This window comes from Mirounga angustirostris, unplaced genomic scaffold (genome assembly GCF_029215605.1).
Source record: "Mirounga angustirostris isolate CCGP_5_RB_7025 unplaced genomic scaffold, mMirAng1.0.hap1 SCAF_11, whole genome shotgun sequence".
Classification (NCBI taxonomy): Eukaryota; Metazoa; Chordata; class Mammalia; order Carnivora; family Phocidae; genus Mirounga; species Mirounga angustirostris.
Window position 1 is genome coordinate 42,833,075 of NW_026991719.1, and position 27,589 is coordinate 42,860,663.

The 27,589-nt window shown below is 42.1% G+C and overlaps 1 protein-coding gene across 3 annotated transcripts in view; it reads left to right on the plus strand.

Annotated features, from left to right (window-relative positions):
• CLCN5 (chloride voltage-gated channel 5) overlaps positions 1-27,589 on the plus strand; it is a 157,513-nt gene that overhangs the window by 105,842 nt on the left and 24,082 nt on the right. For 2 of the 3 annotated variants that reach the window (XM_045877896.3, XM_045877907.3), the window contains exons 4-6: positions 3,620-3,766; positions 23,633-23,784; positions 26,768-26,867. In XM_045877896.3, coding sequence (XP_045733852.1) covers positions 3,620-3,766; positions 23,633-23,784; positions 26,768-26,867 — 399 coding nt within the window. Of the gene's footprint in view, positions 1-3,619; positions 3,767-20,373; positions 21,465-23,632; positions 23,785-26,767; positions 26,868-27,589 lie in introns of those variants that run through there. The other variant, XM_064574063.1, reaches the window with a different exon arrangement.

Below are 27,589 nucleotides of genomic sequence, written 5' to 3' on the forward strand. Positions count from 1 at the left end.
AGCCACCCAGGCATCCCTACCTCCCCCTTTTTTTTCTTAAATAAAAAGTAAAAACACTTCTTCCTGTATGGCATGAGGGAAGACAGAGAAATTCAGCATTTCCTCTGTGTTGTTAGTAATAGGAAAGAACTGCTAAGGACTTGTGGCAGGTCAGTTTCCCTAGAAGCAGCAACTGAGACAGGGCATTCTGTGTAAGCACGTTTGTTGTGGGAGGTGCTCGGAGAAGGTGAGTGAAGGAAGTAGTAGAGCAGGGGTAAGAGTCCAGCGAGGACGAAGGTTTGGTGAGCAGCCGCCAAGGAGCTCAGCTAAGGCCACAGAGCATGGATTCTTAGTATCCTAGGACCTGCTTGATCCACAAAGCAAGGTTAGAGTTCTTGTAGCTGAGGAAATGGTTTTCTGATCAGTAATTTTGTACATTATTAGTACCTTTGGATAAATGACCCTACCTTCCCTACCTGACCATATGTGACCGTGTAAGCATGGTAATGTTCCTGGGGGAACTTCTTGTTCATGTCTGTACAGAGTTCAAGCTATTTGTGCATATTAAGGGAGGGTGCTGGGAATGCATTTCTTTTCTTTATATTTGTTCTTATCCATAAGTGAATGGCAGATTTCCCTTGGGATATCTGTTCTCTTGGTTTCAGCCATCACCTTGACGTTGATGACTCTCAAATCTTTGTCTCTCAATCTTCATCTGGCCTACCCAGCCTCATTTTTGTATCTGTCCCACTGTCCCACGATGATTTGTATATAATAGGTGGTTCATAAATGTCACTCACACTTCAGTCAGGCTGGTCTCTATTACAAGTGAGTTCTTATGAAATCGAACACATGATTTAGAGCTTGACTTTTTATGAAATATTAACTGGGCAAATACTTAGCCTCTCTGAGCTTCATGAGTTTCCTCATCTGCACTAGGAGTGGGAAAAGTTAAGTGAAAGAATTCAGTTTAAGCACATAACCCAGTGCCTAAAAATTGATAAGTACCTGGTAAATGTTGGTTATTTATCCTTTATGCTCAATGTTTAAAATAGTTATCTGTTATTCCAATTTTCCAGCCCTATGGCTTAATTTATCCTATCTGATTTTTCCACATTCATCGTATATAATTCTGGTAACCTAAAAAAAGTAAGAAGCTTCTTAAAAGAATTGGAATACTTCAAAAGGAATATTATTTGCCAAGCCCAAAAGAACTATGCTGACTATGATTTTGGATCAAGATTTCATTAAAAAAAAGGTGGGGGGACAGGACTAGGTGAAGTAAAGTTGACTATAATGCTATTTTAAAAAATCAATATACTAAGATTCTTTGAGTAAAATTTATAATCTGAAGATTCACACTTGGGATATAGGAAATGTTTCATCTTTAATACTAAATTCTTTTTTTTTTTAGATTTTATTTATTTATTTGACAGAGAGAGAGAGCGAGAGCAGGAACACAAGCAGGGGGAGTGGGAGAGGGAGAAGCAGGCTCCCCGCGGAGCAGGGAGCCCGATGCGGGGCTCAATCCCAGGACCCTGGGATCATGACCTGAGCCGAAGGCAGATGCTTAACGACTGAGCCACCCAGGTGCCCCTAATACTAAATTCTTGAGCAGAGAAAAACATTAAACAGCATAGCATGCCTCTTTTTCCCAGTATTTCTGAGCATCTGCATTGTGTTATGAGCTCTGGGAGAGTCAGAGCCATGAGATAATGTTTCTCTACTCCTAAATGGCCAGTACATTTCGTAGTACTGATGTCTAGGCTTTATTTCAGTTGATTACTTATGAATTCCCATGAGTTTTGTACACATGTCCTCATTTGGTTTGCTCATTTGCATGGTTCTCAAAAAAACGGCTGTCGACTACATGGTAAGGGTAGAGGCACATTACATCTGAAAGGTAACTGAATATACTAAGTAGTTTGCATGTCTATATTGTCCAAGTAAGAGCATGAAAGAAGACATAAGAATGAGTGGTAACCCTGAATAGACGTTTTTCCAAAGAAGACATACAGATGGCCAACAGACATATGAAAAGATGCACAACATCACTCATCATCAGGGAAATGCAAAGTAAAACCACAGTGAGGTCTCACCTCACCCCACTCAGAATGGCTAGTATCAAAAAGACAAGAAATAACAAATGTGGGTGAGGATGTGGAGAGAAGAGAACCCTTGTGCACTGTTGGTGAGAATGTAAAAGGCGAAAGATTTATGCGATCTGAAGAGAAACCAGAGCGTTGTTGGTGAGAATGTAAATTGGTGCAGCCACTGTGGAAAACAGTATAGGGGTTCCTTTATTAAATATAGGAATAACAGGGGCGCCTGAGTGGCTCAGTCGGTTAAGCGTCTGCCATCAGCTCAGGTCATGATCCCAGGGCCCTGGGATCGAGCCCCGCATCGGGCTCTCTGCTCAGCGGAGAGCCTGCTTCTCCCTCTGCCTGCCACTCTGCCTATCTGTGCTCTCTCTCTATCTCTCTGTCAAATAAATAAATAAAATCTTAAAAAAAAAATAAATATAGGAATAACATATGACCCAGTAATTCCACTACTGGGTATTTACTTAAAGAAAATTTGAAAACACCAATTTGAAAAAGACATATGTACCCCTGAGTTTATTGCAGTATTATTTACAGTAGCTAAGATGTGGAAGCAACCCAAGTGTCCATTGATAGATGAATGGAAAGAAGATGTGGTATATATACACAATGGAATGTTACTCAGACCTAGAGGGTATTCTGCCAAGTGAAATAAGTCAGAGAAAGACAAATGCCATATTATTTGTCTTATACGTGGAATCTAAAAAACAAAAATGAACAAAGAAACAGACTTAAATCCAGAGAACAGGTGGTTGCCAGAGGGGAGGTGGGTGGGGGATGAGCAAAATAGGTGAAAGGCATTTAAGAGGTATAAACTTCCATTTATAAAATAAATAAGTCACAGAGATAGAAAGTACAGCATAGATAATACAGTCAATAACATTGTAATAACTTTATATGGTGACAGATGGTGACTACACTTATTGTGGTGAGCACTGAGTAATGTATAGAATTGTTGAATCGTTGTGTTGTTCACCTGAAACTAATATAACATTGTATGTCAACTATACTTCAATAATAAAAAATAGAATTGGTAGTAACCCAAAATGTGAAAACTACCCAAATGTCCATCAGCCGATGAATGGATAAACAAAATGTGGTCTATCCATACAATGGGTATTATTCAGTCTGAAAATGGAATGAAATACTGATACGTGCCAGAACATGGATGAGCCTTGAAAACATTATGAAAAGTGAAAGAAGCCAGACACAAAAGGTCACATGTTGTATGATTATATTTATATGAAATATCCAGAATTGGCAAATCATGGAGGCAGAGAATAGCAGTTATAAGGGGCTGGGGCGGGGGAGTTATGTTTACTGGGTACAGAGTTTCTGTTTGGGAGGATGAAAAATTTCTGGAAATGGAGAGCGATGATAATTGCAAAACATTGTAAATGAGCTTAATGCTACTGAATTTTCTAGTTTATAATGGTTGAAATGGTAAATTTTATGTGTATTTACCACAGTAAAAAAGGATAAGTGGTAAGGAGCTTGAAGATCATTGTAATAAACCTCCTGTTTTTCTTTCTGCACAGGGGCTATGGATAACAGAGGCTTTCAGCAGGGGAGTTTCAATAGCTTCCGGAGCAGCTCCAGTGATGAAGACTTGATGGACATTCCAGGGACAGCTATGGATTTTTCCATGAGAGATGATGTTCCTCCCTTAGATGGAGAAATAGAAGGTATCATTACTGTTCTTTTAAATTTATTTTTTATTTTTTTTAAAGATTTTATTTATTTATTAGAGAGAGAGAGAGAGAGAATGAGCGGGGAGGGGAGAGGCAGAGGGAGAGGGAGAAGCAGACTCCCCGCTGAGCAGGGAGCCCGATGCGGGGCTCGATCCCAAGACCCTGAGATAATGACCTGAGCTGAGGGCAAGGCTTAACTGACTGAGCCACCCAGGCACCCTGGTATCATTACTGCTGATGACAGTTTATCTTTTTTAAAAATTATTTTTTATGTACACACAGTAAAATTCATTTTTTTTCTGGTGCAATCTTTGGAGTTTTAACATATGCAGAGACTTTTGTAACCGCCACCACCGACAGGTTACAGAACAGTTCCACACCCCAGAGAGTTCCCTTTTGCTATCCCTTTGCAGCCAAACCTCCTCCACCCCGAACCCCTGGTAGCCATGGATCTATTCTCTGTCCCTGTAGTTTTTTCTTTTCTGGAATGTCATATGCATGGAGTCACATAGTATGTCGCTTTGAGACTGACTTCATTCACTCAGCCAATGCCTTGGAGATTAATTCAAGTCATTCATTCCTTTTTTTCTTGCTTAGTAGAGCCTGATGTGGGATCACTGGGTCATGTGGGAAATGTATGTTGAACTTCCTAAGAAACTGCCAAACCATTTTCCAGGGTGGCTGTACTGTTTTATAGCTGACCTAGCCATGAGTGAGAGTTCCACTTGTTCCCCGTCCGCAACAGCTCTGGATATTTTCAGTAATTTTTATTTTAGCCATTCTAATTGGTGTGTAGTGTTATCTCATCATGCTTTTAATATAATTTCCCTAATGCCTTATGATGTTGAGCATCATTTCATGTGCTTATTTGCCAACCTTATATGCTCTTCGATGAAGTGTCTGTTCAAATCCTCTCCCTTTTTTATAATTGGGTTTTTATTATCTGGAATACGTTTATTTTTTGAAAAGATTTTATTTCTTTGAGAGAGAGAGAGCACGCGTGCCTAAGCAGGGGAGAGGGAGAAGCAGACTCCCTGCTGAGCAGGGAGCCTGATGCCAGGCTTGATCCCAGGACCCTGGGAGCAGGGCCTGAGCCGAAGGCAGCCACCTAACCGACTGAGCCACCCAGGAGTCCCTGGAATACATTTATAGAAGGAGAGTTCCCTCCATCTATTATTTGGTTATCCAGTAACATCATTCTTTTCAATAACTGCATGTAAGTTCATGGTATAGCTGTACCATAGCTTATTTAACCAAATTTCTATTGATGTACATTTCAGTTTCCAATCTTTTGCTATTTCAGACAATGCTGCAATGAACAATCTTGTGTATGTGTATGTGTGTGCATCTTTATATATTAGATATAGTATATTAGAAGTATATTAGAATATTTATTCTGTATTAGAATATTAGTATATTAGAACATTTCTGTAGCATGAGTGTATGAGTGCTTATTTCCCCACAGCCTTGCTGGTGCTGAATATTATAATTTTTTCATCTTCACACTATGATAGGCAAAATAAATAAATCAGTAAATTTTCATTATTGTTTTAATTTTCACTTTTTTAGATTAATGAAGTTGAGTGTATTTTCATATGTTTATGAACCATTTAAATTTTTTTCTGGAAGTTTCCTGTTTATATGATGTTCCTGTTTTTCTGATGGGCTGATTATCTTTTCTTACCTTTTTCTAGGCGCCCTTCATATATTATTCTTAATGTTTTGTCTAACATAGCTGGTGTGTATTTTTTCCATTTCTGTTTTGTTTTTGTTTCCTTTAAAAAAATCTACAAATATTAAACATTTTTACATAGCCAGATATATCACCCTTTTCTTTTCTGACTTCTGAGTTTCTTGTTGTAGTCAGAAAGGACTTTAATATTAAATTTGTACAATTACTTAAAACTACTGTCTGGTTCTTTAACTGATTGGGATTGCCATTCTCAAAGTCAGAGGACAAGAAACTATGTCAGAATTTATTATTTAGCAAATTTGGAGGCATATGACACTGCGGAAACTTTGCTAGGTTCTGGGAATTAGCAAGGCTTTAAGGCACCCTCCCTGCCTTCGTGAAGTTGATTCTAGCTGGCTAAACAAACATTAAGTACTTATGAGAACACCTAACTCTTAGAGTCATTTTCAGGATTAAATGAAATAATAACATAAAGTGGTTATAATTGTACACGGCCTCGAGCTAATAATGCTCAATAAAATGTTAGCTCTCATTATTATTATTTTATTTCTATTATAACCCTATATTGTAAGTGTTGTAACTCTTATAAGAACTCAGCAGAGGAAGCATTCTGTATGTTTGTGTGTGTCTAGGATTGGAAAAGATTTCACAGAGAAGGTGTGTTTGAGAAGGGCCTTGAAAGGTAAGTTATTTGGTAGCAAATAAGTACCAAGATGGAAATAAAGCGGGCGCCTGGGTGGCTCAGTTGGTTAAGCGACTGCCTTCGGCTCAGGTCATGATCCTGGAGTCCCTGGATCGAGTCCCGCATCGGGCTCCCTGCTCGGCAGGGAGTCTGCTTCTCCCTCTGACCCTCCCCCCTCTCATGTGCTCTCTCTCATTCTCTCTCTCTCAAATAAATAAATAAAATCTTTAAAAAAAAAAGATGGAAATAAAGCGAATGACAATAGAGGATAACTGAGGGATCATATTTTAGAAAGGTTAGAAAGTTCGAAAGGTCAGGGAAGGCCTCTCTGAGGAGGTGACCAACTTGGGAAGAACATACCAGTATGCAAACCACAGGTTCAGAAGGATGATAAGAAATTGTCTTGTAAAGGTGCCTCAAGACAGTAACAGTAGACGAGAGCCCCTGAATTTAAAGTTCATAAAAGAAAGGCACTCATGGTTTGGTATTTAATGGTTTTTCATATTTGCCTCCTTCTGTGGAAGGCACATGTGTTTGTATATCCTGTCCACTTATGTGTAGTTATAACCCCCGCGAGTCAGTTAACAGCCATCACTGGCTCTAGTGAAGTGGTCGGTTAGGGTTTCCGTCAGCTTAAACCGGCCACTTCTAATAAGCCTTCGGGCTAATCCAGAGTGGTTTAGCTTAGTTATCATCATTGCTTCTAATCGAAAGTGGTATCACATAGCATCCATATCACCAAAGTACTTGTGTTCACGTTGCTCTTAGCAGGTGTTGGAGGCAGGCGAGTATCCATCTGTTATTCCTATTTAATGGACCCAAAAGCTGAGGCAGACGAGATTTTGACATCGCTTGTGATTGTAGAATATGTTTTTACATGAGTAGTCCTTTGCCACTTTTCACTTGGCCTTTACAGGAGAATTACTGCTTGTGGTTTACAAGGTCTGACCATAAAACGGCGAAGCTGTTTTCTATGAGCCCCACACAGAAATCGGTCCATTTACTATACTCTGTAGTCATAGAATTTTCTTGCTTTGCTTTTTAATTGTTCTTACTTTATTTAATGTTTTCACCTGGGATTTCCTAATGTACACAAAAACGACAACAGAAAAAAGGTCATAAAGTCCTTGATACCGGTGGTGCGGCTGTGCATAAAATACTACATTTTGTACCAGGCACAATAGCACGTACTAAAAAGATTAGTTAAAGGGAGCTTGAAAGGCAGTAGAAGTGGTTCTTGTTTTCCAGATGGCTAGAGGGATTGATTTATGAGGAATGAATAAATAAATTATGCATGGCATGGTTAAGTGCATCTGCGGTAGTGTTATAGTAGTCTGCCAATGAGAAGAAACATAAACATGGAGGTCTCACAGAAGGGGAGGGGGAGGGAAATAGAAAAAAGGGTTGGAGTAGTAGGAAGAAATTCGGAGCTGTACTCGTAGTAGTCCATCCGTTCTCACTTGCCTGCCTCTGCAGCCTGGGCATCATGTTTGGCAATTCATTCATTCACCCATTCAGGTATTCAGTGTTTATGGAGCACCCAGATCTTAGGAACCCAGCCCTGCGCTGTTTTAGTCATGCTCATCAATTCCCTCGTTTCCCTCACCTCCTTGTCTTTCCACCTCGCGTGCCTTGCACTCCTCTCAGATTGTTGAGTGAGGAGACCTTCCTGGCGAGAGAGAGCCACATGGGTAAAGGCACGGCAGCATGAGAGAGCCTTTTCTATTCCGGCAACACGGAACCTGCGCATCTGGGGTCTGAGGCTCCTGGGGTAGAGATGATGACGGTTGGAGCAGGAGGGGAAGATAGCAGGGGATAAGGCGGGAGATCCAGTTAGAAATCTGGGTGAGGTCTAGATGGTCTGTGCTTCTGGACCTTATCTTGTAAGCGAGGAGTCATCAAATGATTTAAAAGCGGAGGAATGGTATGATCAGATTGGTGTTTTTGTGAATTTATGGCAGTGTGGAGGGTGGATTCCGGGGAAGAGTGGGTCAAAGACCGGAAGACCAGTTAAACTGTTTTTTTTTTTTTTTTTTTAAACAATAATCTGGGTAAAAGATCAAATGGCCTGAATTAAGACAACAGGAATGGAGAGGAAAGAACATAACTTCTAGAGAAATTTCAAAAGGGGGATTGATAGGACCAATTCGATATGGAGAATAAACTGGAAGAGTCACAGATGACTTCAAAGCCCAGGCAGAGTGTGAGAGCTGGCCGAGTCCCCCTCGTGTGGGAGAACGTGCCCAGACCACCCCTGCAGGCCTCAACATAACCTCCCCATGTCCCAGGGAAGGAAAGATGTCTTTGAAAATGAAGCACATGACACTGTGTGAAATCCATCAAGTAAGCTGTGAAACAGTGTGTTTGTTCTGCTGTGCGGCAATGAAAGATTATAGTATTCCTCCAGAGAGAAATGGAAAAACATCTTGGGTCGCAGCTCATGGGCTCCTGTCAGCACTCCAGTTGACTCAAGTGTGGATGGCACAAACTTTTTTTTGTCCTTATTATGATAAGGAAAGGGACTTGAGAATCCATCACCCTCATAATATTCAAACTTCCCCTAAATACTTAGCCTGGGAGGATGGTGATTGTTACTGCTGCTTTTTGAGCTTGAAAAAAAAAAAAAAAAAGTGGCCTGTAGCAAAAGCTCTGCGGGGCCATAAACCATACCAGTTTTCTGTGCCAAACCCTCAAAATGAGGCTTATCATCATGGCCACAGGCTTTAAGGGCTTCCTTTAGGTTACTTGATAGGAAAATACCTGGTCAGATTTTAGAATCTGTGCCTTTTTATCTCTTCCCACTTATTTATTTACATTTTTGTCTTATTTCAAGAACATGCCTTATCCATATGTACTTAGTTTTTACCTGGTGTCCCTTCCAGGATACCACGTGACATTTAGTTTTCATGTCACCTGGGGCTCCTCTTGGCTGCCATGGTTTCTTAGACTTTCTTTGTTTTTGATGACCTTGACAGGTGTTTTTTCCCATAGTTTTTAAACTTTATTACATACCTGTGTTCTCCCCCACCCAGTTTTATTGCAAAATAATTGATATACATCGCTGTATAAGTTTAAGGCTCACGGCACGATGGTTTGATTTATGTATACTGTGAAGTGATTACCGCAGTAGGTTAACATCCATCATCTCCTATAGATAGAATCAAAAGAAAAAAAAAATTTTCTCCTTGTGATGAGAACCCTTAGGATTTACTCTCTCAACAACTGTCCTGTATATCATACAGCAGTGTAAACTGTTAGCTATATTCTGTCATGTTGTACATTCCATCCCTAGCACTTATTTATCTTGTAACTGGAAGTTTGTACCTTTTTGACCACCTTTCTCCAATTCTCCATCCTCCTGCCCCTTGCCTCTGACAACCATAAATCTGATTTCTTTTTCTATGAGTTCTTTTACTTTTACTTTTTTTTTTAGATTCCACATATAAGTGAGATCACACAGTATCTGTCTTCCTGTCTGACTTATTTCACTTAGCATAATGCCCCAGGTGTCTATCCGTCCTGTCACAAATGGTAGGATTTCCTCATTTTTTTTAGATAGCTGAATAATATTCCATTGTATATGTATATGCCACAGTTTCTTTATTCGTTCATCATTGATGGACACTTAGGCTGTTGCCATGTCTTGGTATTATAAATAATGCTGCGGTGAACATGGGAGTTAGTGTTTTCAAGTTAGTGTTTTCATTTCCTTTGGTTACATTCCCAGAAGGGGAATTACTGGATAGAAGGGTAGTTCTCTTTGTAGCTTTTTGAGGAACTGCCATACTGTTTTCCACAGTGGCTGCACCAGTTGACAGTTTTGAGGATTATTGGTCAGGTATTTTGTAGAATGTCCCTCAATTGGGATTTGTCTGATGTTTATCTCATGATTAGACTGGGGTTATGGGTTTTAGGGAGGAAGAGTAGAAGTAAAGTGCCATTCTCATCACATCGTATCAAGGCTATATATTGTTGATATGACTTATGGCTGCCAATTTTAACCTTGATCTTCTGGCTGAGGTAGTGTGTGTCAGCTTTCTCCACTGTAAAGTTACTTGCTTTTCATCCTTTCCATAATGTACTCTATGGAAGGAATTCACTGCATAGCCCACACTTAAGAACTAGGGAGCTGTGCTCCACCTCCTTGAGGGTAAAGTATCTACAGAAATTATTTGGAATTGTTCTGCATGGGACATTTGTCTATTCTCTCCCATTTATTCAACTACTTATTTATGTCAGTAGGGACTCATTTGTTTAAACTTTGGGTTATAATCCATTTCTACTTTATTTTGTTCAAATTTTTCCAGCTTTGGCCATTTGGAGCTCTTTCAGTTTTCTGTTTCCCTTTGACACGGCCCTGTCACCGTGGGGTTTTCGTGAGGACTTACTGTCAGGCACTGCAGTGTGCCATTTCTCCAAGGAGCCCTGGTTCCTTTTTTTTTTTTAAGATTTTATTTATTTATTTGACACAGAGAGACACAGCAGCAAGAGAGGGAACACAAACAGGGGGAGTGGGAGAGGGAGAGGCAGGCTTCCCACAGAGCAGGGAGCCCTATGTGGGGCTCGATCCCAGGACCCTGGGATCATGACCTGAGCTGAAGGCAGATGCCTAATGACTGAGCCACCCAGGCACCCCCTTGGTTCCCTTTAGTAGAGAATGGTATTAGGAATGAAGATATGGGTGGTAGGTGTGCTCATTTCTACTGGGGCATTATTGGTTTAGGCACTCTCAGCCACTCAGTAAAAAAATATGTGTGTGTGTGTGTGTGTACTGACCCGTGTCTACATATATATCTATAGGTAGATATATTATCTACATGTGACCATCCGTGTCTACATTAAGCTAAACATGAGATCGTATTGATGTCTGTAATTCTGCTCCATTAACACATGGATCATTCTAGCCTCTTCCCATGCTTGTTTGTAACCTCCCATTCCAAGTAGTGAGAAACTTGGCTCCCGCTATCCACCATCCATTATTTAACTGTTCTCTTCCAGTGTACATGTATGGTGCTTTCTTTTTTTAAAAATATTTTTTTTATTTATTAGAGAGAGAGAGCTCGTAGAAGCTCGGGGAGGGACTAAGGGAGAGGGAGAAGCAGACTTTCTGCTGAGCAGGAAGCTTGATGTGGGGCTCGATCCCAGGACCCTGGGATCATGACCTGAGCTGAAGGCAGACGCTTGACCGACTGAGCCACCTGGGTGCCCCCATGTATGGTGCTTTCAAATCGTTAACCCTTACCCTCCATGGAAAGCTACGTTGTCAGCTAGAATATAGTACTTATACACAATTTCTTTAGCCTTTAGCCTTACACACTCCACTCAGTTCCAGTTTCTTGGATCAGCACCTTTTTCCTCAATACCTCCTTCTGTGAGGCTGTTTCACAAATTTGTAATATAGATTCTTCTGTCACATTCTGCATTCCATCCTGGGATTTAAAAAAAAAATTGCGTAAATTAAGGTCTGCTGTGCTATAAGGTTCTGTGGATTTTGACAGACGCATAGTGACAGGTATGCACTATTACAGTATCATGCAGAACAGTTTCACTGCCCTAAAAAAATCCCCTGTGCTTTACCTCTTCAGCCACCTCCCTTCTGAGCCCCTGGCAATTACCAGTCTGTTTTTCATCTCCATCAATCTGCTTTTTCCAGAATGTCAATAAATGGAATCATGTAGTCTGTAGGCTTTCAGGTTGGCTCCTTTCACCTAGCGATATGCATTTAAGGTTCCTCCATGTCTTTGTGTGTATTGAGATGTCACTCCTTTTCATTGCTGAATAGTATTCCATTGTCTGGATATATGGCAATTTGTCCTTTCACCTATCTACTGATGGCGATCTTGATTTCTTCCAGCTTTTGGCAGTTATGACCAAAGCTACTATAAACATCTGTGTGCAGGTTTTTGTGCAGGCATAAGTTTTCAAGTCAGTTGGGTAAATATATAGGTGTGTGATTGCTGTATTATATGGTGAGACTATGTTTAGTTTTGTAAGAAATTGCCAAACTGTCTTCCAAAGTGGCTGTACTGTTTTGTATTCCCACCAGGAATGAATGAGAGTTCCTGTTAACTCCACATCAGTGCGAATGATTGGTATTGTCTGTGTTTTAGATTTTAGCCATTCTAATAGGTAGGTAGTAGTAGCTCATTTTTTAAAAAGATCTTATTTATGTATTTGAGAGAGAGAGAGAGCATGAGTTGGGGGAGAAGCCGAAGGAGAGGGAGAAGCAGACTCCCCACTGAGCAGGGAGCCTAACATGGGGTTCCATCTCAGGACCCCGGAATCAAGATCTGAGCCGAAGGCAGACACTTCACTGACTGAGCCACCTATGCGCCCCTCATTGTTGTTTTAATTTGCATTTCTCTAATGACAAATGATGTTGAACATCTTTACATTTGCTCTTTGCCATCTGTGTATCTTCTTTGGTGAGGTTTAGATCTTTTGATTTTAGATCTTTCTTCTTTTCTAATATATGCACCTAATGCTATGGATTTCTCTCTAAGCACTGGTTTTGCTGCATCCTACAGATTTTGATATCATGTATTTTCATTGTCATTTGCTTCAAAATAGTTTGTAATTTGTCTTGAGACTTCATTGGCCCGTGGGTTACTTAGAGGTATGTTGTTTAATTTCTAGGTATTGGGGCATTTCCCAACTATTTTTTTATTGGTTTCTAGTTTAATTCCATTGTGAATTTATGGTAAAGTGGCCACACATTGGGCTGTTTAATGTTTGGTGTAACCATCTGTGCCAGAGGGTTAAAATTTTGTAGCAGTGTCCTTGTTTATTTATTTATTTATTTATTTTTAAAGATTTTATTTATTTATTCGACAGAGAGAGAGACAGCGAGAGCAGGAACACAAGCAGGGGGGGTGGGAGAGGGAGAAGCAGGCTCCCCGCCGAACAGAGAGCCCGATGCGGGGCTCGATCCCAGGACCCTGGGATCATGACCTGAGCCGAAGGCAGCCGCTTAACCGACTGAGCCACCCAGGTGCCCCTATTTTTTTTTTTTTAAGATTTTATTTATTTATTTGAGAGAGAGAAAGCAAGGGACGGAGCATGAGTAGAGGGGGAGGGGCAGAGGGAGAAGCAGACTCCCCACTCAACAGGGGGCCCAACATGGGACTCAGTCCCAGGACCTCCTGGGATCATGACCTGAGCCACCCAGGCGCCCTTGTAGTGACCTTGTTTTTGTGTCACCTCTTGATTTTGAGTTTCCTTTAAGTGCAGCTTATTGAGAGATTCTGTGGCTCAGTTCTTTGAGCTGCAATCCACTGTCATTACGCGGAGCCCTATGGTGTCGTGGTAAGATATGTGGGAGCAGGTCTTTTTATAATTTTCTGTGAAATCTCAGTGTCTGTTGGGCGTGTGTCTTATGGCTGTGACTTTCACACGGTTTCGTCCAGTGGTACAGTTTTTGTTCTCCCTGCCCCATACTTCTGTTCTGATCACGGCATTCCCAGTCCATTTCCTGGAAGCGCAGGCCCCTGTTGATATGCCTTTTTTTTTCCTTTGGGTGAGACAAGAAGGCTGGTAGGGGTGGGGGGGTATGTGGGGGGTGTCTCTCTCTCTCTCTCTCTGCTGGAGTGAGAGGAATGCCCTTCCCCCAGTTGGGAGAAGGCTGAGGCAAAGTATTTCGCCCGGAGCATAGGCCTTTGATAGAGAGAAAGCTCTGGGGAATTTCACAATGATTACTCTTCCCCTCCCCTCCTCAGAGCCAGGAGGGGATCTTTCTCTTATCTTCCCTGTGAGAACTTGGTAGGGTTCCTGGAGGTAGAGCCCACAGGCGGCCAAGCCTTAGAAGTTTCTTACTCTCACGGGGGTCTGCACTCAGCCTTCAGCAGTTCGTCAGCGTCGCCATTCGAGTGTCCCCGCAGCAGTTGCTGCTTCAGTTGGTCTCTACTTCAGGTGAGCAGATCTCTTTGTGTCTTTTTGGATAAACCCGTCTCTGTGGATTTGGGCGTTGCAGTTTCCCCTGCAGCCTTCATTCTCAGGCAGGTCCCTGGAAAGTTTGGGACTTTTCAGTTTGTCCAGCTTTTTCTTTTTGTAGGGATGGGGAGTGACAACTTCTTTTTTTTTTTTTTAAGATTTTATTTATTTATTTGAGAGAAAGAGAGACAGAGAAACAGCATGAGAGGGGAGAGGGTCAGAGGGAGAAGCAGGCTCCCCGCCGAGCCGGGAGCCCGATGTGGGACTCGATCCCAGGACTCCGGGATCATGACCTGAGCCGAAGGCAGTCGCCCAACCAACCGAGCCCCGGGGAGTGACAACTTCTAAGCTCTTCACTTGCCAGAGCTGAATCTGGAAGCTCCCTGTGTGTTTTTCAGCCAGTGGAACCACTTTGGTCCCCTCTTGAAGGGACCCCAGAGCATTGGGTCCCAGGTTGTCATATACTTTGCTCATGAGCTGAGTCTTACTTTTCTAAAGATCGGTAGTGTGCCATCTTATGATCCTGCCAGAAGGGTGTTCTCAGATAACTATGCAATCAAAATGCCATTTGGAATTCTTCAAAAGCTTAAGGTCTTCTCAAGTCATGCAGCACAGTGTATGTATGAGTGACCAAAAAAAAAAAAAAAAAATCATTGCTAAAATGATAGAATATCAGAGTTGGAAGGGACCTTAAAAATCATGCTTGCTAATCCTCCCTCATTTTACAGATGGAGAACCTGAAAGCCACAGAGATTAAGGCAATTGCCCAAGGCGGTAAAACTAGTGATTTGTGGAGCTAGGGTCAGAATCTGTACCTTCTCACTGCGGGACAATAGGGCCGTCGGCAAAGCCTTTCTTCCTATTGCCTTTCATTTAAAAACTGCATAAGTCATCTTCCTCTTGGTGCTTTCCTCCTGGTGTTCTCCAGACACTGTCACCTGCTTTGTTGCTAAATACTCTAGTGGTCTGCCTCTCAGAATGAAAGTCTGCCCTTTGTAATGTGCTGTCTCTACTCTTCTAGCTGCGCTATCATTTTTTTGGTCATTATTTTTCTTTTCAGAACCACCACGTAACACATAGATACACCTCACTATTAAAGAATCAAACAATGGACATGTATAGAAAATGTGAAAGACCCCCCCTACTTCCCAGTCCAGAGATAACCCCTAAAAATAATTCAATGTGACTCTTTCAGTTAACACATAGACACATACTTTTTAAAAATATTCTACTTATTATTTTGTGACTTGCTTTTTTTACACAATGTGTTTGAGAGATTTTTCTATTTTAGTTCATATCAGTCTACTTCTTCCCTTGTGCTGTGCCCCCATTACTGGACTCTTCCATTGTTTCCAGGTTTTGCTACTACCAACAGTGCTGCATTGAATAACATACACACATCGGTGTGGCTGGGTACATGTGTTTCTTTAAGAGCAGTTCTTAGATTTTATATCTATAACTCATTATTTCTGTCCGTGACATCACGCTGTTTCCATGAGCCCAAGAAGAATCTCCTTTTTTTTTTTTTTAAAGATTTTATTTATTTATTTATTTATTTATTTATTTATTTATTTATTTATTTATTTATTTATTTGTCAGAGAGAGAGAGAGAGAGAGCGCACACAGGAGTGGCAGGCAGAGGGAGAAGTAGGCTTCCCACCGAGCAGGGAGCCCGATGTGGGACTCGATCCCAGTACCCTGGGATCGTGACCTGAGCAGAAGGCAGACGCTTAACCGACTGAGCCACCTGGGCGCCCCCAAGAAGAATCTCCTAATTGGTATTTCCTCTCCAAGTTTTTGCCCCTGCAAAGAATAATTGCTAATCTCTTGTCCCCAACTTCCTTCTGGAGATTAATAAAGAGAAACCAACACAGACTTAGGACAGAAGAAGCAGAGAACTGCGGCTTCTTAAACAGTATTACAAGTTATTACACAGGACTGTGCTAGCTAGGAGGTTTCCCAACCCTGGGGTATGTTATATGCATTTTAGGGCAGCGTCTCCCTACCCATGACATTCCCCAGTCCTTTTGTCAATCCCATAAATGTGTAAATTTGAGAAGGAAGGAATGAAGAGCAAGTAATGGAGCTGAGGGATGTTTTCTTTAAGTGGACAACCCCCTCGGCAACTCTGTCAAATCTAGTCCTTCTACTTCCAGTTCTCCATGGATTTTTGTGGCATTCTAGTCCAGCGGGAGCCTACCAATACCAAGCCATAAATCCACATGCCATTTCTCCCAGCTTTGATAACTGGAAGTTCGCATCCTGGCTCCAGTGGTAATGAAAGTGGGTTGGGTTGGGAACTTCCAAATTAGAGCAGATGCTGGGAGTAGGAGGAGTAAAAGTTACACTCCCACGCACATGTCTACAACCCAGTGGGGACAGAGCTGTATCCATTGGGAAATGGGGAGTCCAAGGGTGGTCTTAGAATCTAGATTCCTTCTTGTTTCCAAAGTCTTTTCCCTATTGCTTTCTGCCATGCCTCATCTTTCTGTATACTGCTCAGAATCCTCAAACTTCACTTAGTAGATTTGTTGCTGTTTTTGCAGTCCCATTACCCGCATCTCTCACCACCTCTTATTTTCTAATATATATTTTTAAAGATTTTGTATATTTGTCAGAGAGAGAGAGAGCACAAGCAGGGGGAGCTGCAGGCAGAGGAAGAAGCAGGCTCCCCGCTGAGCAAGGAGCCCGATGTGGGACTTAATCCCAGGACCCTGGGATCGTGACTTGAGCCGAAGGCAGACGCTTAACCGACTGAGCCACTCAGGCGCCCCTCACCACCTCTTATTTTGTCTAGCTTTCAGCAGAGTTGGGATAGAGAGCTTCCTCTTTGTTGTCCTTCCTGCCTCTTAGACAACTTCAAGTTTTAATCTGCTGTGAACAGAAACCAAAGCAGTCAGTCCTGAAATGAAATGTATGCAAATGAACACAGGCACTGACCAGTCAGACTGGATGCCAGATGTAGCACTTGGCAGTGTCCTGGGGCCTCCTTGTGTTCCAGCTGCTGAATCATGGGGAACATTCAGGAGCCTTCTAGGGGATGGTTGGCGGGGAGAAGAGTCTTCAGGAAAAAGTAGTTATTTATCCACAGCTCCGGAGGTATTTCAGTATTTAACAACCAGTATGGCTGTACATATGGGTATCAATGGAAAGTCTCCTTGAATACGTGTCCCAGGGGCCAAACTAAGGTAGTGTATTAAAGCATGACATGGTCCTGTGATACTCTCCAGGGCTTAGATGGGAGAGCTACTCCACCAACAGTTGCTTTTCAGCCCCTGGGTCTGGGTAAGTGGGAAAGCAAACTAGAAGTAAAATGGAGGCTCAAGTTGATAGAAAGGTCCTAAAAGTATTGACTAATATTGGGGCTTCAACTGTAATGCAGTCTCAAACCTAGGGATGAATGGAGTGTGGAAGGGTTCGTAACTTTCTGGGAGATCTAAAATGGATGAGCCAATAAAAGAAGGGAAGGGGCTGCAGATATGGAAGTGAGAAATGGCATACATAGGCTCTTAGTACATGCTGTTGAATGAAGGTAAAATTTAAATAACCGCAAGATGAATATCTGCTGACGTATGCTAGGTAGAGTGTTGAATTTTTTGTAGGTGTCATTTCAGCATTGCAAACATACAATATATCCCTGTAAAAACTGAAATATATTTTTAAAAAATGGGACTTTTTTTCGGCTTCTGTGATACATACCAAGAGCCCTGCCCCATTTCTCTGAGTGTTTCGTTCTTCCTTATGGCAGCTGCCAGCCAATAAGTGAGCCCTCCTGCATCTGCCATATTACTAAAGCAGTATTTCAGGGTCTGTGCACAAGGTTTCCTTCCATCCTCTTTCCCCTTGTGTTTTCGTTAGTGTTTAACTAGTTCACTTAATCAGTTACTGTTCAGCCCCCCAGGTAAATTTCTAGCGGCATATTGGTTAGGGATTGAAGTAAACATGACTCTTAAATTGGAATTTCTTTTTTTGTGTTTTACAGGGTTGTCTAGTTTCAAGCATCATGTGATTTGTAGGAAAAAAACCTAGAAAGTAGTTTCCATAAAGGGAAACGAGCTAAATGCATTCATTTATATGCCTCCTCATTCAAGCGGTGTGTTTCTAAAGACCCATTGTTACGTTTTTAGACCTAAGTGTAACCTACTGGGAAAGCTGTTTAAATGTTGACTTTTTTCTGGACATTTTTTCCCAGACTCAGGCAGTGCAAATTACCCTTTAGGGGCTTTAAAAAAATTATTCAAATTGAGATCTAATTGTACTTTAACTTGAATCATTTTCCTATTAAAGTATTAAATTGTTTTATGTGTAACTTAGAGCACACTATGCCTTCAAAACTTACTTGAGTTAAGTTTTACCTTTTTTTGGTACGGAGGCAAAAATCTAGACTTACTTAAGTACCTCAATATGACATTTAGGGTCCCGTTTAATTTTACTCTTCCTTCCTCGGCAGAGAATTTACACACCAGAAGCTTAACTCTTAATACACTGTTTTTTGAAAAGCCCTTTTGCATTTTGTGACTTTCTTTGTACCTCAGTAGTTGGTCCCCAGTGGGATAATCTCTGCTTCTATTCTTGACAACTAAGTTTTATAAATTTACCATTTCTTTCTAGTAAGTTAAAAAAAAATGCTGAGAAAAGAAACCAGTTCGATGTGGCATATGACCCACAGTTTAAGGTGTTTGTCATCCAGTCAGATATAGGTATGTCCGTGAAAGAGTGGAAACAATTTAATCCCTCTCATTAATGAAACCGAAAATAGTTGTAACATCATTGTCGTCATTATTATTATGTACTTTTAAGTATTTTATTTGTCCTATTCTAAAAATTATGAGGATATTTAAAAATTCTGGGTCTACACTTGTGCCAAATGCCCATTAAGTGGCCTCCCTATGCTGAAAGTTTTAAAAACAAATATAACACTGTATGTTAATTACACTGGAATTAAAATAAAAAAAAAAAAACATTGTTATAGGAGCCACTGACATTTTAGAAATCAGAAGGTGATCTGATCACATCTGTGTTCCAGAAACATAACTCTGTTTGTCCCGAAATGTTAACTATGTTTTTTGGTTTTTATCATAGGCTGCATTACAAATTGGTAAGCATTTCTAAAATGTCTTATTTTCACAATAATATCAATGGACCTACGCCTGGCAGTCTGTATCGTGAACATATGCTAGAGATTACAAATTTGGCACAAAGGGGAATTGTAATTAAATTAAATCTCATTTTAGTACAAGGACTGCATTGTAGCTACCAGACCTAGTTTTCAAAGGAAGTAAATTTACATGGAATAATAAAGTCCCTCCCCTAGATGTAACATTTGAAAAACACGTGAACTTACATCAAAAGTTACTAGAACACGGTACCAGTCCTACAATTCAGTCACTGTACATTGAAGAACTATACATTTTATAAATACCAAAACATAGTATCTTGAAGCGTAAAATCATCTAGTGAGATAACATACATCTTACCAGATAATATAAGTGAATTCTGCAGTTACAGTTACCTTCAGAAACTACTGGTAGGATCCTATTTAATAAAGAATGACTTTGAAGGAGGCTTATGAGTTTGGGCATGTTACGCTCTTTGAGTAAGATAGACACACTTTTCTAAAAGTACAGTTGTATAACGCAATCATACTTGGGCCACAAATCGCTTTTGATTTTCAGGCTTTGCAGTTCATTCACAAATACTATCAGTTGCCACTTCATTTTAATTCTTCTCATTAATGCTAGTTGAGTTCATCAAGAGACTGAGATGTTACGATAACGATGGACCGGACCCAAAGCACACAGGTTTCACGAAGTCCCTAACATTTCATAAGGTTTTGCAGTATTAACATTTCAGGATGCATCGGGTCCTAAGAAGTGATGAGAGTGATCACAACATTTCAGACCCCTACATTTAGGTCTGATTATTAGTGTTTAACAGCAACTGTCCTGCGGATTCACTGAGGAAGTTGAGAGGTGGCTGTTTCAGTCTCCTTTACTTGACTGGCCTTATTGCACAGTTAATTAAGACCTGCTGAAGAATCGCCTTAGGAATAGGGCCTGGGAAGGGAGAGCCTTTTATTTATTTAATTAATTAATTAAAAAAAAGATTTTATTTATTTGACAGAGAGAGACGCAGCTAGAGAGGGAGCAAAGCAGGGGGAGTGGGGGAGGGAGAAGCAGGCTTCCCGCCGAGCAGGGAGCCCGATGTGGGGCTCGATCCCAGGACCCTGGGATCATGACCTGAGCCGAAGGCAGAGGCTTAACGACTGAGCCACCCAGGCGCCCCAGGGAGAGTCTTTTAAATAATGCAAATGTAGTAGCGCATTTATTTTCACAGCTGAAATAGCTAGTTTTACCCAGTTTGGATTAGTGAGATCAGATTTGATGTTGCTTTCTGGGTAGAGAACTAAATACTATGAAACAACTCATTTTCTTGACTGTAATCTGAGCTTTTAAGTTACTAGGTGCTATTAAAGAGCTGAGCTTGTATAGTAAGTTCACATGCAGTTCCGTTTCCATAATTTTCTCTAATTATGATGTATACACAGAAGGACATAGAACATATGCGTACAGCTTAAAGAATGATTATCATGTGGGCACTCAGGTAACTACGGCTCAGATCAAGAAAAATTACCGGCATTTCGAAGCCCCACCCTCACCATGTGCTCCATCCAGAAGGCGACCCCTTCCCCTCCTCTGTACTTTTGTCATTCCCTTGCTTCTCTTTGTAATGTGGCAACTTACATTTGCGCCCTAAAACGGCATAATGTAGGTTGGCCTGGTTTCAAACTTCTGTGGAGAGAGTCGCGCTATGTGCCCCTGTGTTTGGCATCTCTCACTCAGCGTCACATGTCTGAGATTTCCTCCGTGTTTTTGCTCTCCAGGGCGTTTTCTTTAAAAAGGCTTTTCTGTATTTGCCCCTCTCCCTTTTTAACTTAGGATCCCTGTAACTCGCCTGAGTGCTCTCAGATAGCCCTACTTTGCCTCCCTAGATTTGCTGCTAAATAAGGTCTAAAGACTGAAGCCTGCCTGCACCCCGGTTTTGTGAACTGACCTGGCGGCCCCCGTGGGACGGCCTTGGTTTAGATGAGACTACATCTTTAAGGCGCCACTGCTCGGTTAAAAAAAAATCTTCCTTTCTCCAAGGCTGGTCCAAGGGTCTGGTCACGTGACTCCACCAGTGACATCACATTCTGACCGCCCGGGGAACACTGGTGGTGCCTTAGGTGGCATTTGTTCCTGCAAAAGGCAGAGAACGCAGCAAGTGCCCTTCTAAAGCAGTGCCTCCCGGGGCTCCTTCTAGAAAAGCGCCGCAACCTAAATGGCCAAATGCGGGCTGCCCAGGTTATTTCTTCCTTGAGGCAGAAAAAAAGAAAGCTGTGATTGAAGGTAAGCCGACTTGAGCCCAGCCCAGGACCGAAGTGTGACCCCAGGGAGAAGGGGATCTGGAGAATCACAAGCAGTCTGTTTCTCGGCTTCTGATCACTGCTGGCTCTTTGCAGAGCTGCCTGACAATTTGCATTGCTAACAGGAGACTATCTACAAAGAAGGATGATGCAGTGCTCATGTTACCTAGTGATGTAATAGGATTCTTTCCTTTCCTGTTAGGAAGCTGTTGCAGAGCTTCATTTTTAATGTCCTTAGAGCCGGGGGGCCTCCTTTGATACATCGTGTAACCTTAGATAGCTATTGGGTGCTTTTAAAAATCAGTTTCACCGAATCCTCTCTAAATTTCTCCTGAAAGGAGAGCCCTTGAATCAGAGCAAATTCATTTGGAGCATTAACCTGCTTTCAAAAGTCAATTTCTGGTTGTTTGGTGTCCTATGTTCATGTCAGCATTTGTCTCGAGAGTTGAAACAGCTTGTTTTTTTTTTTTTTTCCCCGCCCCCCCCCCCCACCATACTTTATTTTCTTTCTGCCCCCCTTTCCTAGCTGGCTGTTCCCCTCCATGCTCTCAAACACACCAGCATTAATGTTTATCAGTATGCCACTGACACGATAGGAAACTCTGGGCTGGTGATTCAGCAGCCAACCATTTTACAGCCAGGTAGGCTGGAAGATATGGAAAGGACTTTGATTAGGGGGTTTTAAGATTAACTTGCTCCCCTCCTCCACTCCAGCCCCACCCCCACTCCCACCCCCACTCCCACCCTCAATATGATTTGGATTCTGCAGAGCTTTTCCTTTTAAATGTGTGTGCTGCTGGTGAAAGGTATACCAGATGAGGTATTTGGAAGACTGACAGTTTGTAAGTCAGGTACAGCTTGGGGGTTAATTTCCACTTACCCTACTACAGTGCTGAAGTGTCTGTAGGAGTTTGGAGTGAAGATGGGGACGAGGCTGGGTAGGAGGGAGCTGGGTGTCAGCTCAGGCCCACTTTGGCCTTCTCTGCGGAGGGATTCATCACCAAACAGTCTGGATGAAGCTTTGTCCCTGCTAAGGTTGATGCTGCGAATGTGAGCTTTGGCTGGTTGAGTTCAATGATAGCATTACTCTGCATTTTTTCCTCAGCTCGCGTTTGCATAAATTCCTGAATACTGTTTTACATTTTGTGTTTAATAGAGAAATACTGTTTCACCAGAGGACAGGTGGAAATATTTGGAACAAGTTTGTCAAGCAATACTAAGTGACCTTGTGTGTGTACAGCTCCTGAGTTTGAATACTTCTTTCTCATCCCCACCGTTTGGCAAATAAACTTTGATTCCGCTGGTATTTGTTGAATCTTGGCTATGTGTTAGATGCGAGAAGGCAATGATGACTCAGATAGGGGGCTGCCCTCAAAGAGCTTCCGGTCTAGAAAGGAAGACAGAACATTTGCATAAGTGACTGTAATAGAAGCGCTGAAAGCTAAGCAGATAAAGGACTGCAGGTGGGCAAGTGGGTATGTTGCTTCCATTGAAGGATCAGAGAGGAACAGCCCATCGCCAAGCTGTGCACTGGTCTTTGAATCTCTACTTGTAAGTCTTGGGCTGTTCTGACATACTCAGTAAAAGTTTCTACAAGCCCATTACATCAGGGATCAAAGTCTTCCACCTATTGAAGGGAAATGTGTACATTCCAGCCAGCTTAACTCTTGAAGAGGCTGACATGCTTTCTTTGGCATTCCCACTCAGGCAAAAGCCACCTCCCAGAATTGAATTACTGCCTTACACATGCAAAATGGTTTCTGATGTGATATGTCTGCAAAGACCTTTGGCCCTTTTGTCTCCCTTCCATAAAAGAAACTGAAATACCTAAGCTGCTCTGCGCGCTCCTTTATTTTGTTTCATAAATCCTTTCCCACTACACTTCAACTCCTGTCAATTCTCCCCTTTGTACTGTCCTGTTCATCTGTCCCTTTCCATTTATACGGCCTGAAGGCACTCACCGTTTTGTGCCTAGACCACAGAAGCCTCTAAGTATGATGGATGTTCCCACCAATGATTATATTGCTTTATCAGCACACCCTAATTGTAATCATCCGATGGTTTAAGGACTCACCTTTTGGTACTCAGCAGGGAGGTATTAAAGTGTTTACAGTGTCTGAGGCACTAATGTCTGTTTCCTGTTCAATACAGAGGACAGGTCATACAATGGTGGAGGAATAGGTTCTTCAAATAGGATGATGGACTTCTTGGAGGAGCCAATCCCTGGTGTGGGGACCTATGATGATTTCAACACAATTGACTGGGTGAGGGAAAAGTCACGGGACCGGGATAGGCACCGAGAGGTAAGAACAAAGATGGTACGTGAGTTAAGTGTCAGGGAGCACCAGGGGAAGAAGTTGAAGATACGTATTCTTAACATGTGTGCTTTCCTTCAGCCCTGGATGTAGCTGAATCTGGTGTCTACTGGCAAATAAAACTAGGGTTTTATTTTTTACCTTACTTTTATTTTTAGGGCATCTTGTATGTGATTTTAAGAATTTCTATTTAACGGTGATTTATCTTCCTGTAGTAAGGTAGTTGGAAAGGATCCTTGCAGCCCTGACGTGAGTATAAGTGCCTAGCAAAGAGGTAAAAACCAACTTGGTGGAGGGGACCGAAGTGCATTTCAGAGATCTTCTTCCTCAATCTCATTTCCTTTTTATGGTTTTCCCTGAAACAGGAGTTTTAGAACTAAGAAAAGAAAGGGGGCTTCTTTCAAAGGAATAAAAGAAAAAACAAACAAACCTCAGAGCCCTGGTGTTTACTGAAGCCTACGGGATAAAGTCCTTGTGATTATGGCTCTTGTACAACCATAAAACAGAATGTACGCATTCGACTCAAACCCACAAGACCAATCAAATTCAAATTAAGGGCATTAATTAAATGTGATAGGTAGTAAGATGGTGCTCATGGCTATGACACAGATTCCTTTGAATTTGGTGAGGGAATTTCCCCACTTTTCTCTTGCCAGAGTCCCATGAAAACCTCTTTAAGCAGTCTGTCTTTAACTTGTTGCTGTGTATCATTTAAATCAGGGAATTCACAATTTCTAGCTCGCATCAGGGCCTGACGGAGAGCTTATTAGAAAGGGAGAGCCCTAGCCCCAGTGATCCTAGTTCAGTGGGTGATCCTCTGGTGAGACATTCCTTCAACCAACCTTAGGTGTGGTTCTTTTTTTTCTTACTATTTCTGCTTTGAGTCCAAATTTAAAATGAGATTTTTTTTAAGTTGGCCCCACTCTCTCCCGTGTTCATGATTTCCTTCTCTCAGAGCCAGGCAAGTCTCCTGAGCAGTCAGGGGCAGATAGCTTCATATTCTTAAGCCATTTCCATCTCCTGACTGGTTTTCTCATGATCACCGGAGCCTCGCAGTCAGGTTGTCCCCGGGAGAGGCTTTGAGAAATTCCTATGTAATCCTTGGATTTGTGATCATCTCACTTAATTTTCTATCCTAACTGAAAAAGGGGATCCCCACAAAAACACTCCATGATTTTCATAAGGTTGCTGCTGTTTGGAAACATGCGCACATACTCTATCATATCAATTCATCAGGCAGGCTTTAGAATTTCTGCCATCTGTAATTCATAGTTCAATTTGTCATCACTTGCATATTCAGCATGTTATTTACATTGTGAAAGTCACCTGGGATATGACAAAGGCATATTTCCCACTCTCTGAAAATGGTCACATCTGAGACACATTATGCCAATTAACAATAATTCAAAATCAATTAGAATGTGTTTATCAAGTGATCAAAAGGGACTTTTTTTTTTTTTTTTTTTTGCATTAAACTGTTCATCATCAGACTGGAAACACTGTCACAGAAAAAAAATCACCTCATCTACTTTCAGCACTAAAACTGGAAACTTAAAGTCATAGGTCAAAATGAATTTTTATTTTTTTAAGATTTTATTTATTTATTTGACAGAGAGAGACACGGCGAGAGAGGGAACACAGAGGGAATGGGAGAGGGAGAAGCAGGCCTCCCGTGGAGCAGGGAGCCCGATGTGGGGCTCGATCCCAGGACCCTGGGATCATGACCTGAGCTGAAGGCAGACGCTTAACGACTGAGCCACCCAGGCGCCCCTCAAAATGAATTTTTAAAATGCTTTTAAAGTGTTTATAATAATTTATCATTTTTGTGATAGTGCTATAGATGAAGATGGGGTAACGAAGTCACAGTTTCAAAGATAAGAAATAGAGGTGCAGAGAAGGGGGACAATGACAAAGCTGTCAGAATGCTTGGTTTTGAAATGTGGGCACTGAAGGGTTAAATTGAGGAGGCTAGGGCAGAAAGGTAGACGTTTCTGCACCTCTCAATTAGCCTCAGATATTCCCAGCAGGTTTTTTTTTTTTTAAAGATTTTATTTATTTATTTGTCAGAGAGAGACAGCGAGAGAGGGAACACAAGCAGGGGGAGTGGAGAGGGAGAAGCAGGCTTCCCGCAGAGCAGGGAGCCCGATGCGGGGCTCGATCCCAGGACCCTGGGATCATGACCTGAGCCGAAGGCAGACGCTTAACGACTGAGCCACCCAGGTGCCCCAGTTTTTTTTTTTTTTTTTAAAGATTTTATTTATTTATTTGAGAGAGAGAGAGCATGAGCAGGGTGAGGGGGGGGAGGGAGAGGGAGAAGCAGGCTTCCCGCAGAGCAGGGAGCCTGATGCGGGGCTGAATTCCAGGACCCTGGGATCATGACCTGAGCCGAAGGCAGACGCTTAACTGACTGAGCCACACAGGCGCCCTTCTCAGCAGGTTTTTGAAAATGCAGCGATGCATCCCTGATACCATTTAGTATCTGTGATCGGTGTGGGGAGCAAGTCTTGGAACTTGCCTGACCTGAAGCACAGCCCCAACAGAAAACCTCACACTGTACTTTCACCCCTCAAATAAGCCCGTGTTTGTCAATTGGAAAAACAGTCAGCCTATTTCCCGTGAGTCAGGAGACCATTCTTAGAATATCGGATGTCTGGGGTAGACAGAGACCACTGCAAAAAGCAAAACAAATTGAGGTGATAGAGAACTAGCAGCTGAATGGGGAATCCCTGACTAAGGTACTTGGAGCCATTGCAATACTGCAGAGAAAGGTGGGGTTCAGTAGGACAAGCTTCAGTAAACCTCCCAAGTTCCCGATGAGGTCAGTTCTCCCCGAGATTATTTGAGAAGTAACTCCAGATTGGTCTCTCTGCCTAATGAACAGATTTATCTTTGTGTTTCTTTACTGTGCATTTTAAGGTGAAAAAGCAAGCGTGTGTATAGAGTGTACCAATTTTTTCTCATTTCTCCCTAGATTACCAATAAAAGCAAAGAGTCGACATGGGCCTTAATTCACAGTGTGAGCGATGCGTTTTCTGGCTGGTTGTTAATGCTACTTATTGGGCTCTTATCAGGTATGGTAAACTGTGTTTGTTTTTTTTTTTTTTTTTTTTTTGAAAGCAGGAACACAAGCAGGGGGAGTGGGAGAGGGAGAAGCAGGCTTCCCGCAGAGCAGGGAGCCCGATGCGGGGCTCGATCCCAGGACCCTGGGGATCATGACCTGAGCCGAAGGCAGACGCTTAACGACTGAGCCACCCAGGCGCCCCCTGTGTTTGTTTTCTAAACAAATCTCCTAAAATTGTGGTGTGTTCTCTCCCCAAGTCATGAACTGAGTTGAGTGCTGTGCTTTACGGTTTTCCTACATGAAATAAATTGCTGGTGGACCTTGAGGAAGCTCAGTGTTCCCGTCTGTAAAGGGATACTAATACTTGCATCCCCTTCCTTAAATAAATGCGGTTAAAAGGGGAAATGTATCAAAATGCCTTCCAGTGATTGTCTTGAGGAGGAGTCCTTCTAATAGAGACAATCGAGGGTTTTTTTGTTAAAGATTTTATTTATTTGAGAGAGAAAGAGAGAGAGCACGAGCAGGGGAGGGGCAGAGGGAGAAGCAGGCTCCCCTCTGAGTAGGGAGCCCGACTGGGACTTGATCCCAGGACCCAGGGCCCGGGGATCACGACCCAAGCTGAAGGCAGATGCTTAACCAACTGAGGCACCCAGGCGCTCCGAGACCATCAGTTTTTGTTTGTTTTTTTTTTTAAACACATACTACGTGGGGTGTGTAAGAGGAGATATAGAA